The sequence below is a fragment of the Toxorhynchites rutilus genome, chromosome 3 (genome assembly GCF_029784135.1).
Source record: "Toxorhynchites rutilus septentrionalis strain SRP chromosome 3, ASM2978413v1, whole genome shotgun sequence".
Taxonomy (NCBI): domain Eukaryota; kingdom Metazoa; phylum Arthropoda; class Insecta; order Diptera; family Culicidae; genus Toxorhynchites; species Toxorhynchites rutilus.
This window is the reverse complement of record NC_073746.1, coordinates 82260617-82274318: the sequence shown is the minus strand read 5'-3', so window position 1 is coordinate 82274318 and position 13702 is coordinate 82260617. Positions and strand designations below refer to the sequence as shown.

The 13702-nt window shown below is 38.0% G+C and overlaps 1 protein-coding gene across 3 annotated transcripts in view; it reads left to right on the top strand.

Moving 5' to 3' along the window:
* The window catches only part of LOC129774718 (bone morphogenetic protein receptor type-1B), a 422669-nt gene that overhangs the window by 223481 nt on the left and 185486 nt on the right, over positions 1-13702 (top strand). Inside the window, exons 1-2 of one of the 3 annotated variants that reach the window (XM_055778613.1) lie at positions 1111-1150; positions 5903-5935. The exons of 1 other annotated variant lie outside the window; for it this stretch is intronic. In XM_055778613.1, the coding sequence (XP_055634588.1) occupies positions 1126-1150; positions 5903-5935 (58 nt within the window). In that variant the 5' untranslated portion in view covers positions 1111-1125. Of the gene's footprint in view, positions 1-1110; positions 1151-5902; positions 5936-13702 lie in introns of those variants that run through there. One more of the 3 variants, XM_055778611.1, reaches the window with a different exon arrangement.

Here is a 13702-nt window from a genome sequence, read left to right as displayed (position 1 = left end):
GCACATTTTTGTATGAGTTGTCGTTTTTTAGTTACCTGAATTTGTGAAAAAACATGTCAGCAAAATTTCGTCCTTTTCAGAATATTTATTCATGTATTCAATATTTATTATTGAAGTGTATCCGAAAAAAGTTTTCAAAAATGCATCTAATCTCCATAAACATAGATACTTTTCCTCACAAACTAAATTCCAATGTCAGACGAAGCTCTTGATTTCAAGAATGAATCGCATTTGAAATTGAAGGTATTATTTTTAATTAGTGCTTTGATAGTGACTTAATTTTTTTTCTAATGTCAATTCCATTATTGGACGGAAATGAAATTAATAATATTATGTCTTCTATTTTTTAAATATTTTTAAATTGTCTGTCAAACTCATTTCATGACATTTGATCAGCATATCGATTGTATTCTGTTTTGATATGTAGATTCAATCACCATATTTTCGGATTGCTTTGAATCTCTTCTATTTGTGCTTCTAAGAGTATGAGTTTCTCCTTGAAGGTTTCCACATCGCTAACCATTTCATTTTTAATTTTGTTTTTTTTTTCCTTGAAGCTTCGAATTAATTCATTTAGCATCGCTGTTATATCACGCGAGAAAAGCGAGATCATGCACCCTTTTTTTTATCCCATCTGTTTTTGACGTAGAACTACGTCTTTCAGGAAGGGCGCCAAATCAGAAAACAGGTCACGTTTTTATGAAATAAAGTTAACGTTGATAACTATTTTCGCAGCGAACGGATTCTGATGATTTGCATATCAATCGAATTTGAAATCCTCTAAGATTTGTTTGATATGCTATACATTACAATTCCCTAATCCCTAAACGTTTTAAATCAATGAATACTGGAAGCATTCCCATTTTCCCATACATTTGTTCTGCCGATTTGTGTGCTTCGGTACGGGTCAATAACAAGCAACTAATACATTCGTTTCTTCCCGTTTCCAACTTAGTTGGTATAAATAAGCCATCCACGATTTGAACCCACACCACTTCTCGTGTGGTGGTCATCGAAGCAACATCGTTGCTGGCAAACATCGAGCGAGAATGGATTCTTTTCCTGTCGGGAAAGACAAGGGAAGGAGGACTGTGGAGGAATGTTTCTTTCTACTGATGGAATGGAATGAAACAACAGTTGCGAGCGAGGAGTAAGTAAGTGAAACACAACGAACGGACATCACCCATACCTAATGTTGATTTCACACACATAGACACACACAACTCGATGCAAGAGTGAAAGATATTGCGAAACGGCAATGCAATTTCATCTACATTCACTACACACTCGTAGTCCCACGTCCAAACAAGCGGATTGAATAATATAATTCCGTGTTTCTACGTCGAAAATGCGGTCGTGTCCTAGATACAACCCCTTACAATTTTTTTTCGTTCGCTTAGTAATCATTCAATTGAGGATATGATTTTTTTGACAGTTGTCATGAATTCTTTTATTTCTGGCAAAAGATCCAGGAATTTTAAAGAAACTTGGTACGGCTAGGCCACATAATCATGATGTATAATAGTAAGTCTTCTTCTTCTTAAATGGCACTAACGTTCCTAGAGAAACTACGCCGTCTCAACGTAGTATTACCAGCGTCATTTGTATTAGTACTTAGTTGAGATTTCAATGCCAAGTAACACGCCTTGGATGTATTCAAGAATACAAGCTCTAGAATACGCGTGGCCACAGTGCAAGTCGGATGAAATTTCTTTGACGAAAATTTCCCCCAACCAAAACGGGAATCGAACCCGAACCCCCGGCATGTTACGTGTGACGCTAACCATTCGGTCTCGGGAGCACAATAGTAAATCTACGATATCTGATTCATAATCCTCTAATAATTCTCTGAATATGCGTCTCTGCACATTTGCTTCCACATATAACAGTTTGGCTAAAATGTTCATAAGGTTGACGATTAGATGGCACCTCTTGCAACAATCTACTTGAGCACCATCTTTCAATGGATGCGTGTCAAAATTTGACAGCAATCGGTCGATTGGTTCGTGAGTTACATCATTGAGAGTGGAAAATGGAAAAATCTGAATTTCGTGTATTGCTAAAGGGTTGCTTTTTGATGGAAAACATACAGTGCAAACCAAAGCATGGCTAGATAAACGTTATCCGAACTCTGCTCCAGCAGAGTGAAAAAGCAATGCTTTATCAACACACGAAATTGATCGCTGATCGCCGGATGTGTTGATGGGCGCAAAAGGAATCGTCCGAATTGAGATGTCTCCATTTTATTATATTATCTGTATCAAACCTTTATACCATGAAACGGAGAAACATGTCATTTGCAAGTGATTGAAGAATCTTGAACGAGAATTGTGTCTAGAAATAATTTGTACTATAATGACGGATTTGGTAGAAGTACTAGGAAAATTATAGTGAAAGGAAATCGTAAAAGGTCAATTAGATGATCAATGAAATTTTGGACGGGGTGAAGTTTGCCGGCTCAGCTAGAAAACAATAAAAAGTCACAGGAGGGTTGTGTCCAAAACCGACCGCATAGTTGACGTGGGATTCTGTTAGACTATCTGTTGCATGCTGATTTTGGATATGTTTAAAGAATTACTCTTTCATAATGATTTGCCCTGTTAGATTCTTCGATAATGATTTGGTGGCCGTGAAAAAGTCCGCTTTGTTGGGTTGTTGGGTATTGTATGTTCACTGTTTACAACTGAGTGATGATAACAGAACGATGGTGATCAGTCGCTGGTTGGTGCGTGTCACGATAGAAGATGCCAAAGTGGAATGAGATATGATGAAAGCCGCCCTCTGTGGCCCTGGAAGAGATGGCTCCTGTATTCTGTATGTATGAAATAAAGAAAAAAAAACTCACCATTTTATCTAATCATCATTATCATTATCGATTACAATTATCAATTTTCTCACCAGAAAAAAACCTGTTACATATTACATTATTTTTAGCATATGGGAAATCACTTTTTTGAATATTCCTCCACTTTTCCAATTTCAAGAATTCACAGAACTCAACTTTTTTTTAATTGGAGATTTAACTGTATTCTGTATTCAGAACTGTTGTACGTTCGAAATAGCGAACGTAATATATGATTTATATTCACACATTCAATGCATAGATGTTCCACCAGCAAATATGTTCAGGTGTGATCTCAACTGAAACCTTGGCAATTTTTTCCATCCTTCGTCCGTTTGGAATCGGTAACAAAGTATCAAACCTTCGTTGGCGTGTTTAATTCCCAAACGAGCACGCGGTGGCGTGTGCGATCCACAAACAGCCGCCAGTGGTCCCGTGGTCCATATCTGCTGTCTGTCATCTCGAGTTTTGTTTTTGTGGCCCCCTTATACACGTTAAAGTCTCAGATTTTTTTTTTGCCTCTCCTGCATCCATTGAAGGCTGCTGCGGGCTGTGCTTTCCTCGTTTCTTATTGTGTAAACTGATAGCTAGCGCGAGATTCGCGCAATTTTTTCCCTCAAAATTTTGGCGTCTGCCATTGGCTGCCCGTTCGCGATACCCTGGCCTTGACTGGCGCACAGATCGGGGAAAAAGTATTGTATAAATTTATTAGTTTGCAGCTCACGGGAATCACGCTGCGGTACGGCTTTTCTTTCGAATTTATCAATTATTCCGACCTGCACAGGAAAACCACCTTCGTGCTGAGCTCGTTTTTTGTTTGCAATCGACCCAATGGGATCAGGAAATTGTTAAAGTGGAAGTGTCTCTTCCTCACAGTGCTCGTCTGTAGAATCCCAAGCGGGTTGAGTTTTTGTTCCCCGTGATATATGTCTTCACCTCACCAATAATGGTTGGGCGAAAAGAGATCTGACATATTGAAAGAAAACTAACGAACCTCTGAGGCGCGATATGATCACTGGGGTCCAGTAACGATGGCTGCGAGGAATACTACGATTCCATTGAGTTTTGGCACCCTACCTTTCATAATTTGTGCCCTTTTTGAGATACATTCTTATTAACCGTTGAAGTTCAGCGAAGGGGTTACATAGAATGTTTTTGTTATCAAAGGCCATTCGGTAGTTTCAATTTTTGAGCTATTTGTTGATGCAGTCCTTCATTATAATGTACGCAAAATTCATATCGTTTTTACGTTATATACTATTCCCAAAGAACGTTGACTCCGAAGGCAGATTTCCTGAACGCTTCCCATTCCCAGCTCACCCACCGCAATTACCGCGCAGCCGACGGAGCATGAATAATGACAATAATAATATTTATGATTTGCAAAACACAAAAGCCACAAATATCAATATCGGTAAAATGCAGATCAGTGGAAAGCAAAGGGCCAATAACGTGGCCACGGTATCCAGGGTAGAGAGATAGCAACGGGAAGATACCACTGACGGTCGGTGGCAGAGGGGGGCTAGGACCTTGGGTTGAAGCGGGCATCCATGGCGACGTTTGGCGACCGCGTGACCGGGACGTGCTCGATCACCGGCCAGGTATGAGACCGCTGTTGCTGCTGCTGTACAGCACGGCCCCGGGGATGAGGAAAATACAAAAGAAATTCTCAATTCACATCAAGAAGAATTTTACTCGCAACCGAAGAAGGGGCAATAGCGATGTCAGGGAAAAAGCAAAACGCAAAGGAATAAATTGCGAAATAATCAGATCGGGAACGATGGAACGGAGCTAAACAGAGAAAACAAAAAGAGCCACGGTCCCGCGAAGGCGGCCTGTGAACTCACGAGGCGAGAAGACAACTGCACCAAGCGATCGACAACTGGTGGAGACGGTAACGCAATGCCTGAAAAGATCGCTCGTTGCCTCCATCATTATTTCTGTTATATATTCTGCCAGCCAACACCTTCGGCCATAGCCAAAGGGATCTGTGCGATCGTGAGGCATGAGCAAAAATTGAACGTTTGTAAGATCAAGTGCATGTCTCGCAGATACCTCGTATTAGTTGCCCGAGTAAAAAAAAATCCAACACGATCGCTTGCAATGGACGGTTGGCGATTTTGAAAATTGTTGCTCACAAATTTGCTTTCGACTCGGGTCACCATCCCGAGTGTCTCGAATCTGGCGACGAGCGGCCGATCCGTTCCGAATTATTTGGTCTTTTTCTTACCCCAAAAACTCTCGCAAATCGTTTGGTGTGGAATGAAGATTCCACCTGAAGAATTGATGGTTAGTTTGAATTGCGCGAAATTCAATTTTGGAAAATACCTGGCGGGAACCAATTTTAACAACACTTTGGAAGCATCTTTTGAAATGTCTGGAACGTGAGCAGCTAGAATGGAAATGAAAAATGACGGGAAAATTGGTTCCACCGATCACGAAGTGAACTTTTTTTCATAGATTATCCGAATGGAAAGTTTTGAAAAGATAGGAAACACTCGAAGTCCTATCATCAAGTAATGTTATGTCTGAAGTACCCATTAGATCATTGTGTTGCGACCAGTTAAGCTCAGTTAACACGACGAAAGTGGACTTTTCTAAAAATCATTTTTATCGAAAATTATGTTTTTTTTTACATCGTTCCCAATGTCGACGCTCTCCAAACGAAAAGCCCGATGAGATCGGCATGAATTAGACGAAAAATTCAGCATCAGTCCCCAGAAGTCAGAAGAATGTCAGATACCTCAATACATTTCCATTGAGCGAATTTCGGTCCGTTTGGAGTGGTGTAATGAAAATTGGGGTCTCCCGGCCACGGCAGCAAATCCCTTTTCGAATTATCGTCTAGTAGGCAAGCTTGTCCCCAAAATCAAAATTTATATTTCTTAGGTACAGGTCAGGTCAGATCTCCATACCCTACATGAAACCTCTTTCCTTCAATTTCCTCCAACTTTCCTTCAATGTTCGCTCAAATACCTTCAATTCGCCCAACTCTGCTTTGCAGCAAAAACCAATACAAAACACATTCATTAATAGTATTTTTTTTCTTCTTCTTTTCAGGTACACTTCTGGATATTTACTCACAGGTGAAGGGTATGTTATAAACGCGCGATTTACACTTCGATTAAATAAATTATAATCAAAATATCAAATAAATAAATATTAAATTGAATTTCACACAGAATACCTTAAATCTTAGAATAAAATTATACATTTGATTCAGGCAGCTTTTCCCGATTAAAAAAATTGTCAAACGCTGACAGTTCGTTTATTTATGCAACTAATATTTTGCTTCTTCGACTATTCAGCTCAGCAGCGTAGACATTGGGGTGGCCGCGAAAATGGACATGTCAAATTTCAAAAACCGACCATGTACATTTTGTTTATTGACCCAAGAAATGATCTGTGGAAAATTTCAGCTCGGACATGATTTAGGGGTGCCTGAAAGCGTTTCAACAAAAAACAAATACAATCAATAATTACGAAACCAAAATCCAAATTTTTTGCAAGTGTAATATTTGTTCAAATAAGATTATTTCTCATTGGCTTCAATTTGATATGTCGATCATCGGAATCGGTCTAATAGTTCAAAAGTAATAAATTTTTGAAGAAAGGCATTTTGGAAAAAAGTGGAAAAATGATTTTTCAGACTACCCTGTAATGGTAATGGGCACCATAGTAAAAAAAAAATATTACACTGGAAAAAAAATGAATTTTGTTAATTTTTGTAAATACCGAGTGTAATTGAATTTTTGATGGACTAGAAAGGGCTATATATTTTTTATAATTTTTCTTGAAAACTGAGGTTTTTTTACATAACATATCCAAAAATTAGAAAGGTTTTTTTTTAGCTTTTTGAGTTATGATTTTTCAAAGTTAACCGATAGTCCGAAAAATCTTTTTTTACCATTTACTTCCAAAAAAGACCTTGTTCAAAAATTCATAACATTTCAACTACTCTACCGACTCTAATGAACGGTATATCGAATTGAACCCAAGCAAGTCTTCTTTCAAAAAATAATACACTTGTAAAACAAATTTCGTAATTACTGATTGTATTTTTTTATAGTTTACTCGGTTAAAGATAGAGAGCGCTATTTTTTATATTTTTTCTTGAAACCTGAGGGTTTTTACTTAACATTTCCCGAAATCAGAGAGGTGTTTTTTTTTCATTTTTGAGTTATGATTTTCCAAACTTAACAGGTTTTCAGTCTTCGTTCACTGTTTTAAAAAAATAATGTTTCTATACTTTTTTTTATAAGGGAAGAATAACTCATTGGTTTCAATTTAATATGGTGATCATTTGAATCGGTCCAGTAGTTCAAAAGTTATGAATTTTTGAAAAATGTAATATTTGTATATAAGGGGAAAACATTATTTTTCGGACCATTGGTTAACTTTGAAAAGTCATTACTCAAAACCTAAAAAAACCTCTCTGATTGTTGGATATATGATGTAAAAAAAAACTCAGATTTCAAGAAGAAATATAAAAAAAATGGCGCCCTCTATTCCAACAAAAAACGAATACAATCAATAATTACGAAAACAAAATCCAATTTGTTTCCGTAAAGTGTAATACTATTTCAAATAAGATTATTGCTCATCAGCTTCAATTTGATATGTCGATCATCAGAATAATTCAAAAGTAATAAATATTTGAAAAAAGGCATTTTGGAAAAAAAAAGGTGGAAAAAATGATTTTTCATACTACTCTTTCATGGAAATGTACACGATAGTAAAAAAAAATAATATATTTTGCGATAAGATCAAAACTAAATTTTCGCGGAAATCTGAGAACCACTATATCGGTTTGGCATTGAATTGCTGATTTATGTTTTATTCTATGTTCTACTGATTCTACAGGACGGATTAAAAATATTTGTTTATATTTAAAATATGGCTTATTTCATGAAAAATGAAATATTTCGACGATGAAGTGGAAGTTAACTGGCTATCATAATTATGATTTTATGTTTTCATCGAGTATGATCCTCCTGAAGGATATCGCATATATGTAATTTTTTGGGTAAGAAATGTGTTTTCTGACTTTGAGGAGATGAATCAAAAATTAAATTCTAGTAGTGAAAAAATAAAATAATTTAATTATCATATTTATTAAATAGTTTTATATAATTGGTCGATTCTTAAATCCTATTGAAAATGGTTTTGTTTTCTGGGTTGGCATGAGAGACTTTACAATAACAATTGCCATTCAATCACAAAAGGATAAGAGTGAATTGGTCTCTAATTCTAATAGTTTAAACCCAATAATTTGGAGAGAGAAGGACATTAAGACATAGCGAAATTCTAGAACATTTACGAGAAATTCGAATATCATTTTTCTGGATGAAACGAAATTTGTCGTGTGGAGGTTTTAGGGTGCAATAAATGATTCTATGGTGGTTAGAGACCCCTCCCCCCTCTCTTAGGAACGGGGGGGGCGGTCTGCCATACAAATGAAACACAAATTTCTGCATTATTCGAGAATTTATCAAGCAAATGTAACCAAATTAGGTTTAATTCAAAGGTGGTTAGACACTTCACCCTCCTCTCTAAGGGGGGGCTGCCATACAGATGAAACACAAAATTCTGCATTACTCGAGAATTAATCAAGCAAATAAAACCAAATTTGGCATGTGGAGGTTATAGGGTGCAATAAATGTTTTTACGGTAGTGAGACACTCCACCCCCCTCTCTAATAGGGGGGCGGCCATACAAATGAAACACAAATTTCTGCATTACTCGAGAATTAATCGAACGAATGAAATGAAATTTGGCATGTGGAGGTCTTAGGGTGCAATAAATGAATCTATAGTGGTTAGATACTCCTCCCCACTCTCTTAAGGGGAAGGGGGGGGGGCTGGTTCTGCCATACACATGAAACACAAATTTCTGCATTATTCGAGAATTAATCAAGCAAATAAAACCAAATTTGGCTTGTAACGTAACGGAGAAACATATTATTCGCAAGTGGTTGAATAATCTTGAACGAGAATTGTGTCTGAAAATAATCTGATATTATAATGTCGAGTTTTGGTCGAAGTATAATTTGTAGTAAAAGGTAATTTTAAAAGGTAGATAAGAAGATCAATCAATGAATAATTCTGCGATTGGACCCATAAACAGCGCACGAAGTTTGCCAGGTCAGCTAGTAAATAAATAAAAAAAAGGTATATATAACAAGACAGATAAGGTAATTTGTAGAAGTTTGAATAATTTTTCGAAATTATTGAGTTCTGTAATTTTTTCCCCATCAATTTTCCATGAATTATAACATTTTGTTTTCTTGTCAATTCTCTTCACATTCTCAATATATTTCCGCAATTATCCGCTACATTTTCGAAAAAATGATCCAAATCTCTGTTAATGTACTAACGGTCTCTTAGAAGACAAGATTGCTGAATGCACTGAAAAGGGGTGCCATCTGAAAGTTTGCATTCGATATAACGTACATTTCACTTTCAAAGTTATATCGTTATATTCGTTATATCGAATAATAACAAAGAACCCAGGAACATAGCTTATATTACTTTATTGTATTGCTGCTTGAGTAAGGTTAGTGAATAATGATGAAATAGTTCAACTAGAAGATAAAGCCAATCTTTTTCATGATGTTTTCCTTCATACTGTTGATTAAAATTTGATGAATTTAGAATTCGGAATCACAAAACCAGCTGTATATCGGGATTGGTTAAAGGTACAAAAAATGTTTTTATATCAAAATGCAGATAAATATAAAATAAAATAAAATATAGAAATGTAGAAATTAAAATCCGTCACAGTTTTGATAAATTTTCGCACTTTTCTCACGGATACCTCCATCAAAATTTGGACTGTCTGTAAGTCAACCTCAGCGGCCATTTGATTCCGCGATCTCTTCATGTCTGCAACACTTCGAGTCACTTTGGCACCCTTCTTCCAGTGTTACCACATTTAAATACTGTACCAGAAGAGTTTAAAAATTTTTCTCATCTGTACTTTCTCTTCCAAAAATCTGTACCTTATTCAAAAATATTCGTTGTAGAAAAAATTAGCATGAAAAAATACTCATTGCTCAGTGCTCCCGTGGCCGAATAGATAGCGTCCCACACTATCATGCCGGGGGTTCGGGTTCGACTCCCGTTCTAGCCGGTAGATTTTTCGTCAAAAAAAATTCTTCCGGCTTGCACTGTGGTCACTCGTATTCTAGAGCTTTCCACTCCAGAATACATTCAAGGCGTGTTATTCGGCATAGAAATCTCAGCCAAGTACTACTAATAAAATTGACGCAAGTAATGCTACGGTGAGAAGGCAAAAGTTCCGTTGGAACGTTAGTGCCATCCAAGAAGACTACATTCACTTTTGCAAGTCATTCTTGTGTTTGATGATGCTTTTACATAGTTTTTCTGCATCTAGACTGCATACTATCATTTATTAATTTTTTCGAGCTGCCACCACAATGTTGGATCAAATCTTTTGACCTCAAAATAGCGTTCATCGTATCGCTGCTGAGCCGATTTCGAAGCTTATTTTTGTTCTGATTATATTCAGAAAAAAATTCGCTCGACAGTTTTCGAAGAGTGAGGTATAGTGAGAACGTGATAAACATGGCATCGTTGCCCCGGCGAGGCGAGCGGACCGTCAATTTTTTTAGGCAAATCAAATACAACGTTAATGCTTGTCAAGCACACAAAACCAGTGAATGACATGTACATTTGACGACAACTAGATCTGGTCAATCGATATTTATCAAGCGCATTACGGAATTCCAAACCCCCGTAATCACGGTCGCATCGTCCGATGCGAATCCTTTCAGACGATCCTTGTAAGAAATTCCGTCCTTATGAAACTGATCAATTATTGCATTGTAAATGCTTTTATGATCAACCGCACCAAGCGATACTGCGTCGCAAAAGTCGACATGTACCTTAATGTTGCTTTGTTCAAAAGTAAGAAATTTTTCATGCGGAAAAAATCTGTACCAATCTGTACTTTTTGACGAAAATCTGTACTTTGTACCGTACAGAATCTGTACCAAAATAGGGAAAACATCTGTACCTTTCCAGAAAAATATGTACGCGTGGCAACACTGCTCATGATTTCGAGTAATAGTAGCATCTGTAGCAGCATCCCGCGAGCATTTAAAGAGTCCATAATGACGTTCAAACAGGCTCTGACATTTTCTCGCCTGCTCTGGAACGGTTTGCGCACAATGTGTGCTAGTAAGCCCCCGGTCAATGTACGTACAGATTGGTGTACCAATTTTTCCCGTCCTCTAGGGGGGAGTCCGGTTTTGTCAATTTCAAAAAGGGCATACCTGAGAGCAATGGTATCGATTTACTTTCCCGGGAGTTGGAAAAATTGTCCCAGCCACTTACGTGACGACGTTTATGGACAGATGAATGTGAGAAAATATGCTCGACTGGCTGGCGATGACTGCAAGCCTCTTTCCGTCTCGATGAGGTAGTAGCCCCAAGAGGAAAGGCCAATTGACACTATTGTCATAGAAGGAGCTGCTGGGGGGTTTCAAACAAGTGGAGCTCGGGCTGGTAATTGTTGGATCGGTATTTTACACGTCTAAAAGTGGCTAGAATACTTGAGAAAAGGCCATAATCATCGATTACTCGTTTCTGGAGAAAACGATGCGATCGGGTCCGATGATTGCACCTGCAGCTTGAGTGGCTCACAACCTGCAGCAGCACTTGTCGCAACTGGTAAAGCACATCTATCATGGGGATATAACTGCTTGGCCTAAAAAAGCTCGAGCTATTGTGGCATTTTGAATGTAGCTTCACAGCAGTTGAAAAATTCATTAATTTGTGGGATTGTAGCCAACTAACTCGGCAAGCAACTAAACCTTCAATATCTGTTGTCCTCGGAGATGATCAAGGTTGAATCAAAATAAGTCGTGAATGGGTTTTTGCGCACCGCATACAAAAAATAAAACCAAAAATGTATTATCAATTCTTGTACTTCATTATTTATTCCACACTTTGCCTTATAACCTTTTGTGTTCCGCACAAAGATCTTGAGGCATGATTTCTTATGGGGCTGCTACGCACAGCATAAGTGTGCCGACGACACTGCAATACAAGTTATTCGTAAGTCATTTTCTGGTGTGGTTTTTCTCTATACCAAATACATCTAGTTGAATTGAATTTACCAGAATGACATGCTTCAGTTTGCATCGGAGATAGTTATCCGATTTAGAATGAAGTTTCTTATTATAGCTATAGCTTTACCATGGCGACACCCTACTACAAAAAATACAAAAAAGACTAAAAAGGCCAAATGCCCATAACCATTCATTGTTTCCTTTGGTCCTATGCTCGCATTGTCAGCCTTTGGTCACCATGTCACGGCTGATTATTTATGCTGTAGCGTGAATTATAGTCCGATAGCTTTTATGCTATGGTCACAAGACGAAAAAAACAAGAACTCGAAATTCGCCTTTTCCAATGGGAAACGCTACAAGTCGTCGCTCATTTGTTTTTCCAGGCACAATTGCACTGGTGTCAGATCGCAGCATAATTCCAGCATCTTAAATCGGGACAGCGGAGGGAGAGCAAAAAAAACAGCAAGTAATGCAAGCCAAAGGAAACGGTCCAAGTCCTTATTCGGTGTATTGACGGCAAAATGGAAACATAAATTTCTACGTCGTTACATTCTGTTTTGGTGTTGCAAGCCTTATTCAGAAGCTGCACCGTGAGCTCAGGCGCGCTTCAATGGTATTCGTGCTTCTCGTGTGTTGGAATATCCTCGTCACTGAAATGGGTATAGCACAAATAAAGGCTTTTCTTTGTTTGGTTTGTTTCTCGATAAGGCGCTGACTGGGGAGTTGCTGCGAAAACGCTCTCCATGCATTCGCGAACAATTCATAAACATCGGCTTGGAACCGTCTGTTCTAGGAAACCGCATTCTTCGTTATCAGTGTCAATCGTTTCAAGCGTTTATGAACCGGCTATATTCATTTCTCGTGTCCGGCGGAATTAGTCATATCGGATTCGAACAGTGAATCAATCTCGCAGGGTCATCATCTGTATTCATCACACGACGTCAGCTGACTTGTTTTTTCACTGGTCATCACTCATTAAATTTCTCCAATTGAAGAGGCCCTGATTGGACAGGTTATGGAAGCCCCCAAAAAGCAGCACTGTCAATGGCCGGAAAGTGGCGTCGATAACGGGGCCTCGGCTGCAGATTCTGTATGCAACTAAAGAAGGTGAAAAAAACTGGCCTTTTACATTGAATTATTTGATCGATGCGCAAAAATGCTAAAACTGATTTATATGTTTTTGCTTCATCAATTTTACCGATCGATTCGATGTGACTGGTGTAAATTAATCATTTATATCTCAACAGGTTTATGACCTACTTAAGATTTTCAGACTGTTTCCTGCAAAATTGAGGTCAACTGGCATAATTTATTAAGCATGAGTGATATGTTTTCCACTATAAACATTCCCAGGAAAAAATTGGCAATTGCCTTCGACACCGGCTAGCGGTTCTTTTCAATCATCTTGTATTTACATCACTGTGTCCGATTTCCGTCGCCCACAGCGGGGCTCAAGCGCGTCCTGCGAATTGCCAAAAATTTGGCATAATTAATTGACGATTTGTTCTTTGCATACCGCATCAAAATATGTCGCTGTGTACGCGTTGTTATTTTTGGCTTCAATTTATGTGCAATTATTCACTCTGCTGCTTCTGTCTCTCATAAATAGACCACAATTGTTTATGTGTTTGATATTTCCGTCTGGGAATTTCACAGATACGTAGTGAAATTCGATTTTGCGATCCTACATGAGCACGGGGGGATTAAAACGATCTATTTACGATACCACTTGAGAATTGAGGGATTTAGGTAATGCGTCCATGGGA